Source organism: Mesoplodon mirus (genome assembly GCF_964341445.2).
Source record: "Mesoplodon mirus genome assembly, chromosome: 3".
NCBI classification, from domain to species: Eukaryota; Metazoa; Chordata; class Mammalia; order Artiodactyla; family Ziphiidae; genus Mesoplodon; species Mesoplodon mirus.
In genome coordinates, this window is record NC_138978.1 from 87,036,908 (window position 1) to 87,062,456 (window position 25,549).

At 36.3% G+C, this 25,549-nt stretch overlaps 1 protein-coding gene across 1 annotated transcript in view; it reads right to left on the minus strand.

Moving 5' to 3' along the window:
• HFM1 (helicase for meiosis 1) overlaps positions 1-24,562 on the minus strand; it is a 133,357-nt gene extending 108,795 nt beyond the window's left edge. Inside the window, exons 1-5 of the mRNA XM_082615146.1 lie at positions 24,378-24,562; positions 16,494-16,606; positions 14,663-14,972; positions 7,098-7,363; positions 6,796-6,843 (exon numbers count right to left, since the gene is read on the minus strand). Coding sequence (XP_082471272.1) covers positions 6,796-6,843; positions 7,098-7,363; positions 14,663-14,972; positions 16,494-16,606; positions 24,378-24,448 — 808 coding nt within the window. The 5' untranslated portion in view covers positions 24,449-24,562. The remainder of the gene's footprint in view (positions 1-6,795; positions 6,844-7,097; positions 7,364-14,662; positions 14,973-16,493; positions 16,607-24,377) is intronic.
• Between the last annotated feature and the right edge of the window lie 987 nt (positions 24,563-25,549).

Below are 25,549 nucleotides of genomic sequence, written 5' to 3' on the forward strand. Positions count from 1 at the left end.
TAGATAAGGAAAAAGCATATGACAAAATACAGCATCTTTTCATGATAAAAACCCTCAAGAAACTGGGTACAGAAGGAATACACTTCAACATAATAAAGGCTGTATATAACAAGTTCACAGCTAACATTCATACCCAATTATGAAAAACTGAGTTTTTCCTCTGAGGTCAGTAACAAGACAAGGATGTCCATTCTTGCCACTTTTATTTAGCATAGTATTAGATATCCTAGACATGGCAATCAGACAAAAAAAAAAAAAAAAAAGAAAAGGAATCCAAATTGGAAATGAAGAAGTATAACTGTTTCTATTTGCAGGTGACAAGAAACTATATATAGAAAACCCAAGACTCCACACACACAGAGCAAAAAAATAAAATAAAATAAAATAAACAAATTAAAAAAACTGTTACAACTAATAAACAAATTTAGTTACGTTGCAGAATACAAAATCTATATACAAAAATCAGTTGTATTTCTATACACTAACAATGAAATATCAGAAAGAAAAATGAAGCAAATAATCTCATTAACAACAGCCTCAAAAAGAATAAATACCAAGGAATAAATTTAACCAAGGATGTAAAAGATTTGTAAACTGAAAACTATAAGACATTGATGAAAGAAATTGAAGACACAAATTAATGGAAACATATTTCATATTCATGGATTCAAAGAATTAATATTGCTGAATGTCCACACTACCCTAAATGATCTACAAACTAAATGCAATCCCTATCCAAACTCCAACTGCATTCTTCACAGAAATAGAAAAAACAATCCTAAAAATCATATGAAACCACACACACACACACAAAAAAAAAAACCCAGCTAAAGCAATACTAAGAAAGAAGAACAAAGCTGGAGGTAACACACTTCCTGATTTCAAACTATATTACAAAGCTATGGTAATCAAAGCAGTATGGTACTGACATTAAAAACAGACACATAGATCAATGGAACAAAATATCCAGCCCAGAAATAAATCCATGCATATATGGTCAATTAATTTTCAACAAAGGAGTCAAGAATTGTGAAAGCATAATCATTTCAATAAATGGTGATGGGAAAACTGTATATCCACATGCAAAAGAATGAAACTAGACCCCTATCTCACACCATACACAAAAATAAACTCAAAATGGATTAAAGACTTAAACATAAGACTTGAAATAATAAAAGTCCTAGAGGGAAACAAAGAGGAAATGCTTCTTGACACTGTTCTTAGCAATGATGTTTTGGATTTGAAACCAAAAGCAAAGGCAACAAATGCAAAAATAAACAAGTGTGACTACATCAAACTAAAAAGCTTTTGCACTTCAGAAGAAACCATCAACAAAATGAAAAGGCAACCTATGGAATGGGAGAAGATATTTGCAAACCAAACATCCAGGGCTTCCCTGGTGGCGCAGTGGTTGAGAGTTCGCCTGCCAATGCAGGGGACACGGGTTCGTGCCCCGGGCTGGGAAGATCCCACAGGCCGCAGAGCGGCTAGGCCTGTGAGCCATGGCTGTTGAGTCTGCGCGTCCGGAGCCTGTGCTCCGCAATGGAAGAGGCCACTACAGTGAGAGGCCCACATACCGCAAAAAAATAAATAAATAAATAAATAAAAATAAAAACAGGCAAAGGACCTGAATAGACATTTTCCCAAAGAAGACACACAAATGGCTAACAGCACATGAAAAGGTGCTTATCATCAGTAATCATTAGGGAAATGCCAATCAAAACCACAGTGAGTTGGCACCTAACACTTGTTAGAATGGCTATAATCAAAAAGATAAGAGATAAACGCTGGCAAGGATATGGATGAATGAAACCCTTGTACACTACTGGTAAGGATATAAACTGGTGCAGTCCTTAGGGAAAACATTACGGAGTGTCCTCAAAAAATTAAAAATAGAAGTGCCACATGGTCCAGCAATCCTTGGGTTATATCCAAAGGAAACAGAATCAGTATCTCAAAGAAATATCTGTATAGCCACGTTCATTTCAGCATTACTCACAGTAGCCAAAGTATGGAAACAACATAACCATTAAGAAATGAATGGATAAAGAAAATATGTATATAACAAAATATTATTCAGCCTTTAGAAAGAAGGAAATTATGCCTTTTGTGACAACATGGCTGAAACTGGAGAGCATTATACAAGGTGAATTAAGCCAGACAGAGAAAGACAGATCCTACGTGGTATCACTTATAAGTGGAATCTTGGGAAAAAAAAAAAAAGTCAAACATAAAAATAGTACAATGAATGGTGGTTGCCAGGGGCTGGGGGTATGGGAGAAACAGAGGCTGGTAAAAGAGTACAAACTTTCAGCTATAAGATGAGTAAGATCTGAGGATCTAATGTATAAAATGGTGAGTAGAGTTGAAAATACTGTATTGTATAATTGAAATTTGCTAAGAGAGTTGAACTTAAGTGTTAAGTGTTCACATCCAAAAAACAAAACAAAACAAAAGGTAAATATGTGAGGTGATGGATGTGTTAACTAACTAACTCGATGGTGGGAACATTTTGTAATGTATACATTTATCAAACTATCATATTGAACACTTTAAATGTACTATAATTTTATTTGTCAATTATTCCTCAATAAAGCTAGGGTGGGGGAGGAATTAAAATTATTCCAGTCCCCAGTCACCTTCCATATTCTGAAAAGAACTTGTAAAGTCCTTATGGAGAAACAAGGTTATATAAGGGTTATACATTGACAATTCGATCTGATAGAAGAAATGTAAATACATATGTAAAAGTATATCAGAACTAAGAATGTAGTTTATCTTTTCCAGAGTGGTATTTTTTTCTTATTCATCTTGATGAGGCCATTTTATATTTATCTCTTCTTTAAAATTCCAAATTTCATTTTTTAACTGTTGATTATGTTTCATTAGCTGATGTGTGTTGCTGCTGGTCACCTAACCCTGAATACCTTTGTTTTTGGCAATTTCGTTGTGCTAAGTGGTGGATTTAATTGCAATAATCAGCATACTGGCTCAACAAGGACTTAAATCGTCCTTCCTCTAAGAAAGCTCAAATATATTAATAGATAAAAAGAATAAACTGTCCCCTCTCCAAGTTAAGAGTCTATTGCCAGTTTGGGAGATATTTGTACTTGCATGGATTCTTATTAGTCTGAGTCACATTTGTCAACTACATTTATGAAACACTGTGCAGAATACTAGACTCAGAAAGCTGCAGGAAGTTGTAAATAAAGAAGAAAATGAGTTCCTGAACTGAGGCTGTTACAATCAATTAGGAGATATAAAACAGATAATATATCTGAGAACACAAATACATAGTTATTTAAGCAATTATATTTTTATGAAGATATTTAAAAATTGATGGATTGTGGTAAGTGATCCTGATAAAAGTTAAATCAGAGCATATTCTCTGCTCAAATTCCCCCATTTCTCTCAAAGTATATGGCCACAAGGCCCTACATAATCTTGCCTCCCCACTCCACCTTTGTGTTTCTGACCTCATGTCCTACTACTCTTGCTTCTGACTCATTTCCTCTGGCTTTATTGGACTCTTTTATGTTTTTCAAAAACATCAGCCATGTTTTGCTGTAAAGACTTCCCTCTGCCTAGATTGTTCTTCCCTCCATATTTCCTTGGCTCTTTCACTTCCTTCATGTGCTTACATCTCAACTTCTAAAGAAGACATACCCTAATTACTCTATTTAATTCTAATCCTGAGCCCTCATTCCAGCATTCCCAATTTAATCTCCTTTACTCTGCCCCACTTTTTTCTTTTTTCATATTACTCATCACCTTCTAAAATACTATATGACTTATTTATATACTGTTACAATTGTTCTGATCTATCCTCTTCCCCACCCCCATCCCAAGAATGTTAACTTCTCAAGGGCAAGAATTGTCTGTTTTACTAACTGACATATCCCAAATGCCTGGCACACATTAAGAACTCAATTAATACAGGCTTGCATTTATTAAATCAAGCAGATAATTTATAAACCTTCATTTTACTTTCAATTGTGCACTGTGTCAGAATACTCATTCCAAAACAAAAATGTAATACTGAGCTTGTCAATCCATCAGTTTTTTGTTTTTTGTTTTTTGTTTTTTTTTTTTTGCGTCATGCGGGCCTCTCACCGCTGTGGCCTCTCCCATCGCGGAGCACGGGTTCCGGACTCGCAGGCTTAGCAGCCATGGCTCACGGGCCCAGCCGCCCCGCGGCATGTGGGATGCTCCCAGACCGGGGCACGAACCCGTGTCCCCTGCATCAGCAGGCGGACTCTCAACCACCGCGCCACCAGGGAAGCCCAATCCATCAATTTTTGAACGAATCTCATTTTTCCTTCAAAATATATCTCTTCCTTTAAAATATTTATTTGTAACAAGCCCACAAGTGGGTCATCATGCTGGTTTTTCTCTCATCAGTTAATTCCAAATCAATTTACACTCACAAAAATGAATCTATGATTCAGAGTAGATGTAAAATCAGTTTCTAGCTCATGAGAAAACTCAGCTACTAAGTATACCATTTATCATCATTATCAACACTTGATATCAAATTTTTCCTTTTGTCCGAAAAATTCTCAGCAGTCTCACTGCAATTACATGTTGTAACGGGATGTGGGGTGGGAGAAGCGGAATGTCTGCAGAACTGAAAATGACAACAGTACCGTAGCAGGATCAACCTGACCAAACTTCTATTGTCCTGAGGATTCAAATATAGTAAAATATTGTAAAATAATCAGAAAACAAGTCCAAGTAATCCCCAAACTCTCAAATTATCATGACTAGCATTTAGTCTTCCGCTTTAAATATACACTTGGAAACAATAAAGTGCAGCAAGTTCATCAAGTTTGACAGCAAATGAACTTTTTGGACAATAAATCAATGGACACAAGAGTAGGCAGTAGTCTAGCTAACAAAGAGACCTAAACAACAGAACCACTTCAGCTATACTAAGATAGCAAGAAAATCTTTATAAAACTCTTCAAAAATTAGTCACATTATGGCAAGTTCAGGTATGGGATAAGAATTTCCCATCATACAGATAATGAAACTACTTTTAACTGTTTACTGCTAACCTATTTCCTACATTCCCACATTATTTAGATCACCAGAGAGAAGGAAGTGCAACAAGACTGAGACACCATGATGAAGAGGAGCACTAATGGCTGGCCATTTCTGACATTATTATATTATATATAACCCTTTTATTTTCCCCTCCTCCCATTCTAATTCAGTTCAGTTATATGCCCTGGAGGCAATTTTTCACAAGTGGTCAAGCAAACATTTTCTAACTATACCTCAGAATTCTCAGTCCCCAGAGTACCCAGGATTAGAATCACTCATCCCTAGATTTCTCTAGCTCAACGGCCCCATATCTGGAATTCACTGTTTTGCCAACTAGATCATAACTTTTATGGACTCTAGAGCCTTCCCCAGCTTTGAGTCACTAATTCCATAATCCTAAAGCATGGCTTAGGTAATGTAACTTGACCTGCTCAAAAATATTGCATGGTTTCTCTTCATGGCTTAGTAAATATATTAAAAATAAAAATAAAAACTTCTTGGTATTCATGGCATTAAATGATCTAATCCTAAAATACCTATCCATCATTATTTCCTCCTACTCCTTTTTTTCAAAAAAAAATACAATTCCTTTTTACTGAATTTTTTTAAATTTATTTATTTTATTTATTTTTTTGGCTGTGTTGGGTCTTCATTGCTGTGCATGGGCTTTCTCTAGTTGCAGCAAGTGGGGGCTACTCTTCATTGTGGTGTGCAGGTTTCTCATAATGGTGGCTTCTCTTGTTGCAGAGCACGGGCTCTAGGCATGCAGGCTTCAGTAGTTGTGGCACACGGGCTCAGTAGTTGTGGCTTATGAGCCCTAGAGTGCAGGCTCAGTAGTTGTGGCACACGGGCTTAGTTGCTCCACGGCATGTAGGATCTTCCCAGACCAGGGCTTGAACTCGTGTCCCCTGCATTGGCAGGCAAATTCTTAACCACTGTGCCACCAGGGTAGTCCCCCTACTACTCCTTTAATCATGACTTTTTTCACCCAAACTGGAATGCTTGTTCTGTCCAAACATATTCCATACTTTCTTACCCTTGCCCTTGCTCATGGCTACTCCTTTGCCAGAACAACTTCTCTTTATATGGCTTTCAATGAATTGGGAGATATGAAGATACATAAGGCTTGGTCCTTGCCTTCAAGGAGTTCATAGGTCATAGGGAAATAGTTACAGAAACAGCTGATGAGTTATAATAAAATAAAATAAGTACACTGTTACAGACATATACAAAGTATCAAAGAAGCAAAGAGAATGTTTCCTCCAGAACACACATATATACTCAAAATAATTACGTTGGAAATACCCAGACATGTAAATAGGTATAATCTGCAAATTAGGTTCTTTCAAAAATTACTAGATTTGTAAAAATGTCCCCAGTCCACAGAATATCCCATTCTCAGTCATTTCCCCTACCCATGTTGATACCAATATGCTGTCCTTACACAAAATATAGGAAATTATCTGTATCAATTTGTAAGTAAATATGCTCACAGTTCATTCAGTAATACAAATTTCATATCTGTACTTGTCACAGACTGGTAACAAACAGTTCACAACTGGTACCAGTCCACAGGCCACACTTTCAGTAGCACTATCACACATATTGGGACTCTTACATAACCCAAAAGATTCACTTGTCCCTCTTCTTGTCAACCAAAACAAACAAACAGAAACACAATGAAACAAAATGTTTTAAAATTATGACTTCAAATATAATGCTGCTGTACTAAAATAATTTAAAGGATACGGATTTCTGTGACAGCCTTCAAGGAATTGAAACCATTTTCTGTTACCCCTAAAAAAAAAAATCCTACATACTTATGCATATTTTCAAACTTTTCCATAAAAGCTACTTCAATAAAATTTGTATAACTTTTTATTGAGAGCACAGTTAAAACAATATTAGATCACAGTTTAAAAGAACAATGCAATATAGTAAAGAAATTGTACATAGAGATAGCCTACTCAAATTTTTGTATCCTTACCTATGCTAAGAAATACAGACTAGACTGTACTTTTAGAAAACCAATTGAAAAAGCAAGGAATTACCTTGAACTTCATGAGGCTGGGAGGAAACTGAAAAAGATGGTCCTTTGATTATGCCTTCTCTGATTTCAGAAGCAGAAAAAGTATCACTGGCTCTAAACATATTAATGTCTGAATATTGAGGTTTCTGCTTACTATTGCTATATTTCCATGATTTCCCTTTGCTCATTTCCATTTGGACAGTTTTCACTGAGTCAATATGAGAGTCCAAGTTTACTCCATCATTGGAATACGCACTTCCATGTATATTGTCAGATATTTTAAATAATCTGCAAAAAGAACATATTTGCATTTGTAATAGTTACTTAGAATGTGAAAAACTAGCATAAAATTGGTCCCTTTAAAAATACCTACAGATTTTGGTTTATTAGAACACAAAAGCTAATCATTCTCCTAAAGTATAATTTGCTAAATTTACCACTGAATTATTTCTTTTCCTAACACAGATAAATCCATCTGTGGTAGCCAGCCTCTGAGATAGTTCCAATGATCCTTGTTTCCTGGTGCTCACCCCCTTTATTAGTCACCTTCCTTGAATCAGGACTGGCCTATGAGACTAGCAGAGTACTGTGGAAGGACAAGCGTGTGACATCTAAGGCTAGGTCATAAAAGATTGTCACTTCCACATGGTCTCTTGGATCACTCACTCTAAGGGGAGCTAGCAACTATATCATGAGACCACTGAAGCAACCCTATAGACAGGCTCATGTGGACAGGTACTGAGACTTCTTGTCAGTATCCAGCACCAACTTTCCAAACACTGTTCAATAATCATTTTAGTGTAAGAAATAGTTCTTTGTAAAGTTCTAGAAAACAAAGAAAGGCCATCTTATGATTGTAATTTACTATATTTGACTGATTCAAAGACAATCCATCAAAGTAATTTGTTCACAATAGCCCTAAGGGAAGAAGTGACCAATAGGGTTCCTAATACAACACTAGCACCTTATAGAATAAGTAAAAGGGTGATGGCAGGTTTTCAGTCTTACAGAATTCTGTAAGGAATGACACCCAAATAAGTACTGTACAAATACAGAATACTTTCTAAATTATTTTGACTATTAATCTTAATGACAGGTTTTTGTATGAGAAAGACCAATCTTTCAAAAAACTAGAGAGAGATGTATTTTATTTAATTTTATTTATTTATTATTATTTTTGCAGTACGCGGGCCTCTCACTGTTGTGGCCTCTCCCGTTGCGGAGCACAAGCTCTGGACACACAGGCTCAGCGGCTATGGCTCACAGGCCTAGCCACTCCGCAGCATGTGGGATCTTCCCAGACCGGGGCACGAACCCGTGTCCGCTGCATCGGCAGGCGGACTCTCAACCACTGCGCCACCAGGGAAGCCCAAGAAATGTATTTTAGAACAAACTGTGGAGTTGCATCCTTTAATGCCAGCAGTTCTATTTTTGAAGGCAGAAAATTCAAAAGCAGATGGTTAGTCTTAGATAATATAATAGAATCCCATTATGAAATGGTATTGAAGACAAGGAAAACACTTATGCCACAAGATGACTCCTTGCTACATTCCGTGATATTAGTTAAAAGGACAGACTTTGGAATCAGACAAACCTGGATATAAATCCAAAGCTCCTCCACTTTCTAGCTGCATGACTTTAGAGTTTGAAATAGGTTTTTCAAACCATAAAAATATTATCCACATACTAGTTATCTAAATTCTCTGAACCTCAGATTCTTCCTAGGTCCTCTGGAACTCCCACTCCACATTCTCCATATCCTCAGCTTCTTTACTGAATTTTATATTTACTTCCTGGTCTTAACAAAAATATTTATTTGTCCTGGAAAACTCTTGCTCCTTAAAAAACTCTTAAGTGGAAAAAACTGCTAACTCTCCCACATCCAATGTATTGATGGTTGAGAGTCTTCTTCTCCACCCCAAATCTACATCATTACTTTTCCACTCTCTCACAAAAGTATCTGTGCTGTCTAGCTATATCACCTTGTAACCCTCCTCATGGCAGGTATCATATACCAACCTCTGGTCACTTTAGGATCTTTTCCTCTCAATCCCAAACTCTGCCATCATCTGGGTTACTTCAACACTCATGTAGACAACCCATTCGAAATCCTACTCTCTCAGTTTCTTAGGCTTTTATCTTTAGTGGCTTTCTCCCTCACATGATCTCAGTCACCTACTCTCTCACCTTAGACATTATCATTATCCAGAACTGCTCCTCCTTTCAAATCAATGATTCCGACATATCATTCTCTGAATACAACCTCCTATCCTTTTAGCTTGTTTGCTCAAGGTACGAGTGAGGTCAAAGAACAAAATTACTATAATTAATCTCCTTATTTTTTCCCAAACCATCTTCCCTTTCATTTTTCTCACATACCTTTAATGAATTTAATACCATGACCTATCTTTTCAACCACTCTCTTACCAATATGTTAAGCTCCTCTTCCCCTTTAGCCTTTTATCATACTATCTTACAAATCTGCAATTCTAGATGAATCTAACTACCTATTGTTTTTTATAATTGCAGCCGGGTGGTGGAACATTACTGGAAAAAGTACAACTGTTAGGTAGATGAGTTATATTAAAATTCAAAATCATCATTTGCAAGACTGAAGAAACAAAATCAATATACAAAAATCAACTGTATTTCTATATACTTTCAATGGACAATCTGAAATTCCATTTAAAATAACATCAAAAAGAATAAAGTACTTATAAGTAAATTTAACAAAATAAGTATAAGACTTGTCCACAGAAAACCACAAAACATCTTTGAAAGAAATTAAAGAAAACCTAAATAAATGGAAAGATATCCCAGTTCATAGATTGGAAGATTTAATGATATTAAGATAGCAATAGTCATCAGGTTACCTACAGATTCAATACAATCCTTATCAAAATCCCAGCTGGCTTCTCTGCAGAAATTGACCAGCTTATCCTAAAATTCATACGAAAATGCAAATAAATCAGAATAGCAAAATCTTGAAAAAAAGGAACAAAGTTGGAGGACTCACACTTCCTGATGTAAAACTTTACTATCAATACAAAGTTACAGCAATCAAGAAAGTGTAGAATATGCCATTGTGAAAAATATCCTTATGTCAGGCATAAGGACAGACATACAGATGAATAGAATAGAATTGAGAGCATGGAAAAAAACCTTTATGTGGTATAATAGAAAATATATGTTTGGTTTTTGTTCCCAGTTCCTGGCACAGAGCTCCGGAAACCTTTGGAATTCCCTGCTTGACAGAAGTGATAGAAGCATCTTTTGTTATTCATAATAGGTGAGGTGATGAGGTGACCCTTGTCACCTAGACAGTTTCAGGATGGGGACCGATCACCAGAAAGAACTAAACTTGATTAGAGGGTTGAGATTTTCAGCTCCACTCCCAACATCCAAGGAGGGGAGAAAGGCTGGAGATTGAGTTCAATCACCAATAGCCAATGATTTAATCAATCACGCTTATGTAATGAAACCTCCATGAATAAAAAATTCCTAAACGACAGGGGGTTCAGAGAGCTTCTAGATTGGTAACACATCAAGGTGCTGAGAGAGTGACACACTCAGAGAGGGTATGGAAGCTCTGCACACTCTTCCTCTCCATACCTTGCCTTATGCATCTCTTCCATTTGGCTGTTCCTAAGTTGTATCCTTTATAATGAACTGGTAAACATAAGTAAAGCATTTTTCTAATTCTGTGAGTAATTCTAGCAAATTATTACATCTAATGTGGGGTAGTGGGAACTCCCAAATTTGTAGTCTGCAAGACAGAAATGTCAGTAGCCTGCCACCCTATTTGTGGCTGGCATTTCAAGTAGGGCAAGGGACTGAACCCTTAACCCATGTGGTCTGATGCTAACTCCAGGAGTTAGTATGAAAATTGAATTGAATTGTTGGACACCCATTGGTGTTGATGAATCAGATAATTGGATGGTGTAAGAAAACCCCCAGACCTTCCATTTATGGTTGATTGATTGTCAGTGAGGGTGCCATGACATTCCATGGGGAAAGAATAGTTTTTGTTTTTGTTTTTTAACAACTGGATATATATGTGCAAAAGAATGAAGTTGGATGCCTACCTTGCACCATATTGAAAAGTTAACTCACATTGGATCATAGATCTAAATTTAAGAGCTAAATTTATAAAACTCTTAGAAGAAAATGTGGGAGTAAGTCTTTGCAAACTTGGATTAGGCAGTGGTTTCTTAGATAGGACACCAAAAGTCCAATCAACATAGGACACCAAAAGTCCAGTCAAAAATTAGAAAACTTGGATTTAACTTCATTAAAATTAAAAACTTTGGGGCTGCTAAGGATACAAATAAAAAAGTGAAAAACAACACACAGAATGTGAGAAAATATTTGTAAATCATGTAACTGATGAGAGATTTTTATCCAGAATAAAGAACACTTACAACTCAACAATAAAAAGACAACGCAATTAAAAAAACAGGCAAAGGGGCTTCCCTGGTGGCGCAGTGGTTGAGAGTCCACCTGCTGATGCAGGGGACACGGGTTCATGCCCTGGTCCGGGAAGATCCCACATGCCGCAGAGCGGCTGGGCCCATGAGCCATGGCCGCTGAGCCTGCGCGTCTGGAGCCTGTGCTCCGCAACGGGAAAGGCCACAACAGTGAGAGGCCCGCATGCTGCAAAAAAAAAAGAAAAAAAGAAAAACAGGCAAAGGATTTGAATAGACATTACTCCAAAGAAGATATAAAAATAACCAATAAACACATGAAAAGTTGCCCAACATCTTTAGTCAGCAGGAATATGCAAATCAAAACCACAATAGTACACGTCACACCCACTAGTATGGCTATAATAAAAAAGACAGACAACAAGTGCTGGCAAGGATGTGGAGAAATCGGATTCCTCATATATTGCTAGTGGGACTGTTCAGTGGTATAGTTACTTTGTAAAACAATTTGGCAGTTTCTCAAAAAAGATAAATATAGAGTTACCATATGACCCAGAAATTCCACTTCTAAGTATAAATCCAAAAGAATTAAAATATATTTGACCCTTGAACAACATAGGTTTAAACTGCACCAGACCACTTATACTGGGATTTTTTTTCTTCAATAAATACTACTACGGTACTACATGATCTGAGGTTAGCTGAATCCACTGATGCAGAACTGCGGATAGAGAGGGCCAACTATAAAGTTATACTTCATTTTTTGACTTCCCAGGAGGTCAACACTCCCCTAAAAACGTATACATGAGTGTTCATAGCAACATTATTCATAATAGCCAAAAAGTGGAAACAACTCAAATGTCCATCAATTGATAGATCATTAAACAAAATGTGATATACCCATTCAATGAAATATTATTTGGCCATAAAAAAGAATAAAATACTGATACATGACATAACATGGATGAACCTTGAATATGTTATGCTAAGTGAAAGAAGCCAGACACAAAAGGTCAGATATTGTATGACTCCACTTATATGAAATGTCTAGAATAGGTAAACCCACAGAAACAGAAAATGATTAGTGGTTGTCAGGGGCTAGATGGGGGAAAGAGGAATGGGGAGGGACTGTTAATGAGTATAGAGTTTCTTTTGGGGCAGCAAAAACATTTTAAAATTGGAGAGCAGTGATGGTTGCACAACTCCGTGACTACACTAAAAACTATGAACTGTACACTTCAAAATAATGAATTTTATGATATGCGAATTACATGTTAATAAAATTTGTTTTTCAATTCATAGACATCAACCTCAACTGGGCCCTTTACAGTGTCCAAAAATCCTACCATTATTCTAATTAGTTGCTTTCCCATTCTCCACAATTTCTTCCACTCTTCTCATACTTGCTCAATACCCCCACTTTTCCCCTCAAACTCCACAGATGACTTTGTCTCTTATGTCACAGAGAAAACAAAAACTGTCAACTAGATCTCTTCTGAATCCTTAACCCATACATCCAATTGTCTATTTGGACAATTTGTAAGTACCCAAAATCAACATGTCCAAATCTGTACTCACCACCTTCTCCTATTCTTCCTTTACAGTTTTCTGTATCATGAAAGAACACTATCATCCTTCATCATTCTGGCTCAAGCCAGAAACCTAGGAGTCAGGTCTCGTATCCAAACGTCATTTAAGTCCTGTGGGAATTCTATCTCCTAAATAACTTTGAACTTTCTCATTCCTGTTATCTCCGTCCTAGGTCAGGCTACTATCTTCTCTCACCTACACTAATAAAATAGCCTAAGTGACCCTTCACAATGTATTCTAGCTCTCTTCTAATTTATCATACTGGGGCCAAAATGGACATCAAATAAAAAAGAAAATCTAATTTTACTCCTCTGCTTAAAACCCAGGACCTTAGAACAACGGTTCTCAAACTTTAGTGTGCATAACAATCACCTAGAAAATTTGTTAAAAATTTGGATTCCTGGGTCCCATCCCCACCTTTATCCAGACTGTGATTCAATACATCTAAGGTAGAAACCAGGAATCCAAATTTTTAACAAGCACTCCAGGTAATTCTGATGCAGAGAGTTCATGGGCCACAGTTTAATAAGCACTGCCTTAAAAGTACAAAGTGTTTCATGGCCTACAAGACTCTGAATGACTTGGTCCCTCCATACTTTATCTCTTAGCATTCTCTCTTACTTTAAACTAAAGAAAAATTTCTAAGAATAAGCCAAGCTCTGCGTTACCTTAGTACTTTTGCACATACTATTCCTTCTGCGTGGCACACTCTCCTTCTTTATTTGCATTCAGCTTGATTCTATTCCTCCTTTAATGTTAAGCTTAAATACCATTTCCTCAGGAAAGTCTTCCCTGATTGTGCAGAGCACATTAGGACCTCATATTAACAACAGTTCTCAAACGATGGTCAAGATTCAGAGAGTTCATATGATCAAAACAATTTCCATAACACTTTTTTCCGTAATTTTAATTTATAATATGGTTAAATATCAATAGATATAACCCAAATAAGCAAAAGCTCTATGGGAATCCTCAGTAATTTTTAAGGGTAAAGGGGTCCTGGAAACAAAAAGTTTGAGAACCTCTGCTCTAACCATGTATCTCATCAAAATAATTGTGGTGCAAAAAGTATTCAATCAATTATTTTTATTTACCATCTGCCTTTCCCTAAATAAACAGTTAAGTTCTCTGAAGGCAAGAACTTATGGCTAGAATCCCACAGTTAACAGAGCGTCTAGTACATAGTAGACTCTGTTTGGTTTTTTCTTTGTTTGCTTTTTAATACTTATTTATTTATTTTGGTTGCACCAGGTCTCAGTTGGGGCATGCGGGATCTTTAGTTGCAGTGTGAGGGATCTTTTAGTTGTGGTGTGCGGACTTCTTAGTTGCAGCATGTGAACTCTTAGTTGCGGCATGCGTGCGGGATCTAGTTCCCCAACCAGGGATCGAACCCCAGCCCCCTGCATTGGGAGCATGGAGTCTTACCCACTGGACCACCAGGTAAGTCCCTGGTAGACTCTATTTGTTGTTGATATTTTTCTCATTCAGAGTCTACCATACTTCATACGTCTGGACATACACATAAATATTCAACTTTATCATTGAATATTATTTACTTCATTTAATTAATTACCTCTTGCAGAAGGCTGACATGCTCTCTCCTTTATCTTGTGCAAAATTAACTAACTTTGTATCATCCGGAACATTTTTCTCAAGTGCTATCTCAGTACCAGTGTGATTTTTCCATTTCTGAGAAGAACCATATGTCAGCTTGCCAGCAACATGTAAGTCATTGTTACCTGCCCCTCCAAAATTTAGATCATCTTCTTCATATTCATTAGAAGGGAAGGCAAATTGGAATTTTTGTGTTTGTGAAATATAATTTGTGTCTTCATTAGTGATCTTCAAATTTGATGGTAACATTTTTGACCTCTTTCTCTGACCTACAAAAATGGAATATTTTAATTACTACATGTTCTCCTGGAAAACAAATTTTCAAAATGATGATAGAAAAATTTAATAAAATTTTTCAAAACAGTTTACTAGGTAAATATGAAAATAACAAGATAATCTGTAATACTATATGTGATTTTGAAATACAGGTAGTTGTTACTCTTATGGTATATCATAACACTACAGGATACTCAGAAATTAGTTAAGAATTAATGAAATTAAATTTGAAATTTATATTAAACCTACATTATAAAATAGGTTTAATTTCTGACCCACAGAAATAACCATAATTATAATGTTTAAGTATTTATCTACTACAAATGATATAATTGTATAATTATGAAGATTTAAAATTTTATATAAATAATTTATACACAAAAATACAGTAACCAATCATATAAAATGTTACTGAATAGATTCAGTATTAAAATACATGACACAATGCTTTTAAATTTATAATCTTGTTTCTAAAATTAAGATAAAGGAATGCTTTCATCAAGGTGACAGAATTTTAAAGGTGTCTTTACAGAGACTTTATCTGAAAGGTTTGGAAGGAGTCTGGAGGCCTCATTAGGGCTTAATTTTTTTTTTTTTTTTTTTTTTTTGCGGTACGCGGGCCTCTCACTGTTGTGGCCTCTCCCGTTGTGGAGCACAGGTTCCGGACGCACAGGCTCAGCAGCCATGGCTCATGGGTCTAGCCGCTCCGCGGTATGTGGGATCTTCGCGGACCAGGGCACGAACTTGTGTCCCCTGAATTGGCAGGCGGACTCTCAACCACCGCGCCACCAAGGAAGCCCATGGCTTAAATTTGCTTTATCATTTAGGTGTACATACTATACTACTACAAATATGTATTATATATGGGTGTGTATTCTATTATAACATATAAGAGAATTATCATATTTTATATATGTAATAATTCTACATATGATTTGGTACATACAAGAGTATATAATATGTATTTTCATATATAAAATATATAAAAATTATGAAGCTTAATAATAAAATGTACATGCATGAACCTACCACTCAATTTAAAAATCAGTTTTACCAACAATATCACATTAGACCACATATACTGTTTGAGTGTGCTTGTTTTCTAGCTTTGTAAAGATGGTAACAAACTATATATAATCTGCATCTTGTTTTTTTCACTCAATATATTTCATGAATCTGGTTTCCTAAACGAGAGGATCCTACCTTTAGTAAAGGATAAGGCAAAAACTAAATAGCACTGACAATTTTCACGGTAAGAGGAAACAAATTCACAGAACAATATAACAGGTATGTGTGATAGTATATTTTATGCATATAATATACATATGTGTGTATATGTAAGTATGGAGAGGGAAAATGTTTCAGATTTTAAGATTTGCTAAGCACTATTTTGAATGGGTCTCTAACTTTCATTTTATTCCATTAAAAAAAGAATTAATATTTCAATATTAGACTTTTTTACATTGAAACGAGCTGAATGGGTTTGGCTTCCCAAAAAATATGTGACAATTTACCTAACAGTTTATGACTTTCTATTTCTTCCTCTAATGCTTGAGTCTCTGGAATTTCCGAAATCAGTGGAGCAGGTGGCAGAAACCAATCCAAAGATTTTTCATTGTCTGGATGGCTATATAAAATATAAAAGTATGAATATATGTTAATAAAGATATAACATCAGAAATTATGTATTTATTGAGAGGCATACAGCAGAAGCAAGAAAAACTACAATCTTGCAGCCTGTGGAACAAAAACCACATTCACAGAAAGACAGACACGATGAAAAGGCAGAGGGCTATGTACCAGATGAAGGAACAAGATAAAACCCCAGAAAAACAACTAAATGAAGTGGAGATAGGCAACCTTCCAGAAAAAGGATTCAGAATAATGATAGTGAAGATGATCCAGGACCTCGGAAAAAGAATGGAGGCAAAGATCGAGAAGATGCAAGAAATGTTTAACAAAGACCTAGAAGAATTAAAGAACAAACAGAGATGAATAATACAATAACTAAAATGAAAACTACACTAGAAGGAATCAATAGCAGAATAACTGAGGCAGAAGAACAGATAAGTGACCCGGAAGACAGAATGGTGGAATTCACTGCTGCGGAACAGAATAAAGAAAAAAGAATGAAAAGAAATGAAGACAGCCTAAGAGACCTCTGAGACAACATTAAACGCAACAACATTCGCATTATAGGGGTCCCAGAAGGAGAAGAGAGAGAGAACGGACCTGAGAAAATATCTGAAGTGATTATAGTCAAAAACTTCCCTAACATGGGAAAGGAAATAGCCACCCAAGTCCATGAAATGCAGTGAGTCCCATACAGGAGAGACCCAAGGAGAAATATGCCAAGACACATAGTAATCAAATTGGCAAAAATTAAAGACAAAGAAAAATTACTGAAAGTAGCAAGGGAAAAATGACAAATAACATACAAGGGAACTCCCATAAGGTTAACAGCTGATTTCCCAGCAGAAACGCTACAAGCCAGAAAGGAGTGGCATGAAATATTTAAAGTGATGAAAGGGAAGAAACTAAAACCAAGATTACTCTACCTAGCAAGGATCTCATTCAGATTCGATGGAGAAATCAAAAGCTTTACAGACAAGCAAAAGCTAAGAGAATTCAGCACCACCAAACCAGCTCTACAACAAATGCTAAAGGAACTTCTCTAAGTGGGAAACACGAGAAGAAAAGGACCTACGAAAACAAACCCAAAACAATTAAGAAAATGGTAGGGCTTCCCTGGTGGCACAGTGGTTGAGAGTCCGCCTGCCGATGCAGGGGACATGGATTCAGGCTCCGGTCTGGGAAGATCCCACATGCCGCAGAGCGGCTGGGCCCGTGAGCCATGGCCACTGAGCCTGTGCGTCCGGAGCCTGTGCTCCGCAACGGGAGAGGCCACAACAGTGAGAGGCCCATGTACCGCAAAAAAAAATAGAAAATGGTAATAGGAACATACATATCAATAATTACCTTAAACATGAATGGATTAAATGCTCCAACCAAAAAACACAGGCTCGCTGAATAGACACAAAAACAAGACCCATATCTATGCTATCTACAAGAGATCCACTTCACACCCAGGGACACGTACAGACTGAAAGTGAGGGGATTGAAAAAGATATTCCATGCAAATGGACATCAAAAGAAACCTGGAGTAGCAATACTCATATCAGATAAAATAGACTTTAAAATAAAGAATGTGACAAGAGACAAGGAAGGATACCTCGATACCACAACCAGACAAAGATACTACAAAAAAAGAAAATTACAGACCAATATCACTGATGAATATATATGCAAAAATCCTCAACAAAATACTAGCAAACAGAATCAAACAAAACAGAATCAAACAAAACAACACGTTAAAAGGTTCATGATCACACCATGATCAAGTGGGATTTATCCCAGGGATGCAAGGATTCTTAAATATACACAAATCAATCAATGTGATATACCATATTAACAAATTGAAGAAGAAAAACCATATGATCATCTCAATAGATCCAGAAAAAGCTTTTCACAAAATTCAACACCCATTTATGATAAAAACTCTCCAGAATATGGGCATAGAGGGAACCTACCTCAACATAATAAAGGCCATGTACAACAAACCCACAGCAAACATCATTCTCAATGGTGAAAAACTGAAAGCATTTCCTCTAAGATCAGGAACAAGACAAGGATGTCCACTCTCACAGCTATTATTCAACATAGTTTTGGAAGTCCTAGCCATGGCAATCAGAGAAGAAAAAGAAATAAAAGGAACCCAAACTGGAAAAGAAGAAGTAAAGCTGTCACTGTTTGCAGATGACATGATACTATACATAGAGAATCCTAAAGATGCTACGAGAAAACTACTAGAGCTAATCAATGAATTTGGTAAAGTAGCAGGATACAAAATTAATGCACAGAAATCTCTGGCATTCCTGTACACTAATGATGAAAAATCTGAAAGAGAAATTAAGGAAACACTCCCAATTACCATTGCAACAAAAAGAATAAACTACCTAGGAATAAACCTACCTAGGGAGACGAAAGACCTGTATGCAGAAAATTATAAGACACTGATGAAAGAAATTAAAGATGATACAAACAGATGGAGAGATATACCATGTTCTTGGATTGGAAGAATCAATATTGTGAAAATGACTATACTACACAAAGCAATCTACAGATTCAATGCAGTCCCTATCAAATTACTAATGGCATTTTTACAGAACTAGAACAAAAAATCTTAAAATTTGTATGGAGACACAAAAGACCCCGAACAGCCAAAGCAGTCTTGAGGGAAAAAAACGGAGCTGGATGAACCAGACTCCCTGACTTCAGACTATACTACAAAGCTACAGTAATCCAGACAATATGGTACTGGCACAAAAACAGAAACATAGATCATTGGAACAGGATAGAGAGCCCAGAGATAAACCCACGCACCTACAGTCAACTAATCTATGACAAAGGAGGCAAGGATATACAATGGAGAAAAGACAGTCTCTTCAATAAGTGGTGCTGGGAAAACTGGACAGCTACATGTAAAAGAATAAAATTAGAACACTCCCTAACACCATACACAAAAATAAACTCAAAATGGATTAGAGACCTAAATGTAAGACTGGACACTATAAAACTCTTAGAGGAAAACACAGGAAGAACACTCTGACATAAATCACAGCAAGATCTTTTTTGATCCACCTCCTAAAGTAATGGAAATAAAAACAAAAATAAACAAATTGGACATAATGAAACTTAAATGCTTTTGCACAGCAAAGGAAACCATAAACAAGATGAAAAGACAATCCTCAGAATGGGAGAAAATATTTGCAAACGAATCAACAGACAAAGGATTAATCTCCAAAACATATATACAGCTCCTGCAGCTCAATATTAAAAAAACAAACAACCCAATCCAAAAATGGGCAGAAGACCTAAATAGACATATCTCCAAAGAAGACATACAGATGGCCAAGAAACACATGAAAAGCTGCTCAACATCACTAATTATTAGAGAAATGCAAATCAAAACTACAATGAGGTATTACCTCACAGCAGTTAGAATGGGCATCATCAGAAAATCTACAAACAACAAATGCTGGAGAGGGTGTGGAGAAAAGGGAACCCTCTTGCACTGTTGGTGGGAATGTAAATTGATACAGCCACTATGGAGAACAGTATGGAGGTTTCTTAAAAAACTAAAAATAAAATTACCATATGACCCAGCAATCCCACTACTGGGCATGTACCCAGAGAAAACCATAATTCAATAAAACACATGCACCCCAATGTTCATTGCAGCACTATTTACAATAGCCAGGTCATGGAAGCAATCTAAATGCCCATCAACAGATGAATGGATAAAGAAGATGTGGTCCATATATACCATGGACTATTACTCAGCCATAAAAAGGAATGAAATTGGGTCATTTATAGAGACGTGGATGAATCTAGAGACTGTCATACAGAGTGAAGTAAGTCAGAAAGAGTAAAACAAATATCGTATATTAACGCATATATGTGGAACCTAGAAAAATGGTACAGATGAACCGGTTTGCAGGGCAGAAATTGAGACACAGATGTAGAGAACAAACGTATGGACACCAAGGGGGGAAAGTGGCGGGGGGATGGGGGTGGTGGTGGGATGAACTGGGAGATTGGGACTGACATGTATACACTGATGTGTATAAAATGGATGACTAATAAGAACCTGCTGTATAAAAAGGTAAATAAAATTCAAAAATTCAAAAGAAAAAAATTTACACAGCCTATGAACAAATAAATGTAATCATGGCCTACCTTAAATGTTTTGTAATACCTCTCCATATGTGTTTTTTAAAATGTGAATTCTCAGAGCCATAAAAACTAAAATAAAATAATTTTATTTAAGAAAAAAAAGAAACTATGTATTTATTAATGAAACATTACTCAATTACAGACTCTTAAACTTAATATACTACCTTTCTGCGGTGACTTTGACTTATCCCTATATAGCAGCATTCTTGTTTTCCTTGTGTGTCATGTGATTAATGACACTGCTATGTGAGATATGCTACCTAAATAATGGCTATAACTCCATTTTCTTTTCTCCAATTCAAATGCTTGTGACAGGAATCTTAAATCTGCTCCAATATGAAAAAGAAAGTAGTAAATCATTCTGAAACTTTAGCATCTTAACCAATACAAGTAACAAATTACTGATGATACACCTGACATCTAATCATGGGTCACAAGTGTATAAATGACACCAGTATTGGTATTCTAGAGTACTCCTAAAACATTATTACAAATTAATGTCTTAGCCCAAATATTCTTGGTCCAGAACCATCTATAACCACGGAATATCCAAGAAAACAGTTGAAACTGACAATCACTTTGTAAACCTACAGTAATTGATGAGATTTTTGTCACCCTGTTTGCATTGTTAACTACTGTTCCTTATCTTTCAGCTGTGATCCTATTAATAGATAATGTTTTAATGTTTCCTTTCCAACCAAAGTTGGCTTGTCCTTAATTAGAAGAAAAAGGTAAGTGTCAGGTAACAAAATAAAGTTGAGAAGAATACCACATAAACTGTCTAAGCCAAGTCCCAAGGATTTTATGATTTTTTCTTCTCTCTTTATTTAGGATTTTAAACTCCCAGAAGTGAGAGGCCCAGTCTTTCAATTTTCTGCCTCTCACAGCTCCTCAAACATAGCTACTACATCTCTATTTTCTAAATCAAAAATCTGCAACACATCACCTGACAATGTCTGACAGATTGTCTGACGATACACCAAAGCAACGGAAATTTAGGACTATGTCACAGAGTCCCCAAGATCACCGCCAGGGTCAGTGATTCCCTAGGACAACTTACAGGACTCAGCATATAGTCCTACTGATGACTGTGGGGTGAAGTCCAGGGGAAACCAGGCACAAGCTTCCAAAGGTCCCCTCCCACTAGAGTAACACAAGATGTGCTTAATTCCCCCAAAAACAAGTTGTGACAACACACATGAAATGTCGTCAACAAAGGAAGTCATTAGAGACTTAATGCCCAGGGTTTTTATTGAGGGCTATTCATGTAGGCATCCCTCTCTGGCACATACCTAAATTCCAGATTCCCAGAAGAGCAGATGTTCATTATAAACACCCCCCCCCCTTTTTTTTTTTTTGCGGTACGCAGGCCTCTCACTGTTGTGGCTGCTCCCGTTGTGGAGCACAGGCTCCGGACGCACAGGCTCAGCGCCCATGGCTCACGGGCCCAGCTGCTCCACGGCATGTGGGATCTTTCCGGACCGGGGCATGAACCCGTGTCCCCTGCATTGGCAGACGGACTCTCAACCACTGCGCCACCAGGGAAGCCCTAAACCACGTTATTTTTATAAACAGTTTTTACACAGTGAGCTAATTTATCAGTTAACGGTAGGAATCTTCCTAAAATCCAAGTTCTCAGACTCCAGCCAGAGGCCAACCTTACAAGTAGGCCTTTTCAAAGATAGTGGTTTGGGCCTGGTATATTAACTCTTTTCTGCACAGAGACTATTCCTGAAAATCCAAGAAAGATGTTAACAAGATACAAAAAGCACACATCTGGCTCTCTATTCAGCCTCCCCATAAAATCAAATCTTCTTTGATTTCTGTATTTTCCAGAGGTGTCATCATTCTCCCCATCACCCAGAATCCAAGCCATAGTACAATCTTTTACCCACTATATCCAGACACATACTGTCTCTTATTGCATCTTCCTTATAAAGCTTCTTGAATACATCGCTTCCTTGTATTTCCATTAGCACTATCCTAATCAAGGCTCTAAGCAACTTATGTCTGATTGAGAACAATAGTGTTTTAATTGACCTCACTGCCTCTGGGCTTTCTCTCTATATTTCATATACTCCTATCGCATTAATTTGGAATTGTTTTCATGTTATTCCATTCAAAATCCTTCAATGGCTTCTAAATAACACCAAACTTTCTAGAGGCCTTAGGTCATGTTACAGTTTCAATTCTCCTACATGTCCCTTATAGTACAGACCAAAGTGAACTACTTGTATACCAAACAGATAATACATTCTGTCCCTCCTTATCTTTGTTCAAAACTATTTTCTTTATTTGGCTTACCCCTATACCCGACACTACCCCTATATCCAACTATAGAAGTTCAGCTGTTTTTTTTTCGTTCATTAATCAATTCAACAATTATTTACTGAGTACTATGTGCCAGGCATTGTTTTAGGCAGCAGAGCGTATGCTCACTCAAAATCCATTTCTAATCTTACATTCACAAAATCAGGGAACTAGATCCCACATGTATGCTGCAACTAAGAGTCCATATACCACAGCAAATGAGCCCACGTGCCACAACTAAGGAGCCTGCCTGCCGCAATTAAGACCCGGTGCAACCAAATAAATAAATAAATATTTTTTTTTAAAAAAGAATTATCCAGTCCTTCAAGGCCTGAAGTCTCCCCCAACTACCATAAAGCCTGACCTAAACAGTCTGGGCCAAGTCTCTCTCCAAATCTGAAATTCCTTTGCATGAATATATGCTTATAATTTGCTTTGCACTTTTTTTTTTTGTATTGTTAGAAGAGCAACCATATGTTCCAAATTTGCCCAGGTCAGTCTTGATTAACACCTGTTGCTTCATTTGGCTGCACTCTTTCACTCTCAAAAGTGTCCCAGTCTGAATTACATGGTCACATTATTTATGAATGACCTTTCTATATGTGTATGTAACCTCAAATAGGCTTTAAGTTTTTTAAAGTAAAAGTCTGTTTCATTCTTTTTATATCCCTTTCAGCATTCAGTCAATATTTGAATTAATATTTGAATGAATGGAAGAATAAATGAAGCAGTAAATAATTTACTCAATGCTTCATTAAAAAGGGTAATACGATAGAACATAGAAAACTTAGAATTAAAGTGATTCACATGTGAAAATCCATAAAAGCCAGTATTTAACAGACTCCCTATTCCCCATTCATATTTCCTTTGGTACCACATCTTTATTTCCACCCCTACTTCCTGCCTGCACTGAATCTGCCTATCACACTTGGCCTTTGGCACACTGCCCTTTCTGTTTCCAAAAGGTGCCATCATCACTCCTTGTCCTGAGCTACTCTTTGACTATTACTTTCAGTCTTTACTTTAGCCAAAAAATAATCTGAACAAACCAGAAATGCAAATGAATGAAAGCCAAATAGACAAGAATCTACTCTGTTTTTAAAATTGTAACATGTTAAACTTCAGTTACTCCTTTATATCTGAATTCCATGTTTACCAAGCATATACCTGAAATAACATTCTGTTGATCCCTCATTTTTTATTTATAAATTTACCAGAGAGAAAACTAAAATGCCCTAAAAATCAAAAACACTTAAGCAATATACTGTTATCATTCTTTAAAGCAGACTTACTTTTCAGCTTCATCTGTTTTGTCAAAAAACAAATTATCCAAGGAAAACAAGGAGTCATTTGATTTCAGCATTGTTAAAAACTGGACTTTGTCACAAATCTAAAAAATAACCCAAAAAAAAGTAGTTTATATTCTATTTACAAAGATGTAGAAACAAAATTTCTGGATCCATAAACTATAATCATTAATTTCCCAAAATAACCACAGATAGCCTTTCAGCAACATCTTTTGTAACTTCCTCCAAAGTGCTTAAATATTCAAATACATTATTCTCTGTTCTCCACTCATTCATACATATTCACATATGTACCTCTCTCCATTCTGCACCAATGCTTAAGAGTGTGTTTTCATCCATTCTCCACCTGACAAATTCCTACCCATTCTTAATGGCACAGGTCAAATGCCATTTCTTCTTCAAAGGTTTCTCTGAATTACCCAAAAGCAGAATTAATGGCTCTTTTCGGGCTCCTAAAATACTTTGTTCATACCATTATTTTTGAGTTATGATAGTGTATTTTATTGTGAATGTGTGTGTTTCTAACAATATGCTGTGTACATATGCAGGGATTTCCTTCAAAATCAAGGGACAGAGTAGATTTGCTTCAAAATAAAGAGAGAAATGTTGAGGGTTATTGATGAAACAAGATTGGCAATGAGTTGATAATTGCTAAAGCTACATAATAGGTACGTGGAGTTCCTCAATGTTTATTTTTATATATGTTTGAATTCATCAAAATAAACAAATTTACTAGTTTAACATATATATGTATGTTTACATTATATTACATAACATATATATAAATGTTTACATTCCTTTTTAAAAAGATAATTTTTACATCCAAAGATGTTATCTAAATGTAAAGGATAAAAACACTCAGCACTGGCTACCTGGGAATATAGCAAAAATCTAGGGCTGAACAAAGCCTCAAATTTAACAGGAGACAGTAGAACTATTTCTACAGATACATACGTTGTAATTCTTCCCCCTGCACATCAACACTACATCTCAACTTTTTTCTGATTTCTGAAACATAAGATTCTATATGACAAAACATGAAATCAGACGCATATACCATAAAATATAAAATCACATTTCTATTTATTCTGTGATAGTTAATACATTGCAAAGCTTTCCTTAGGATGGAAACTAAAATCAGACACTATATGAGCGCC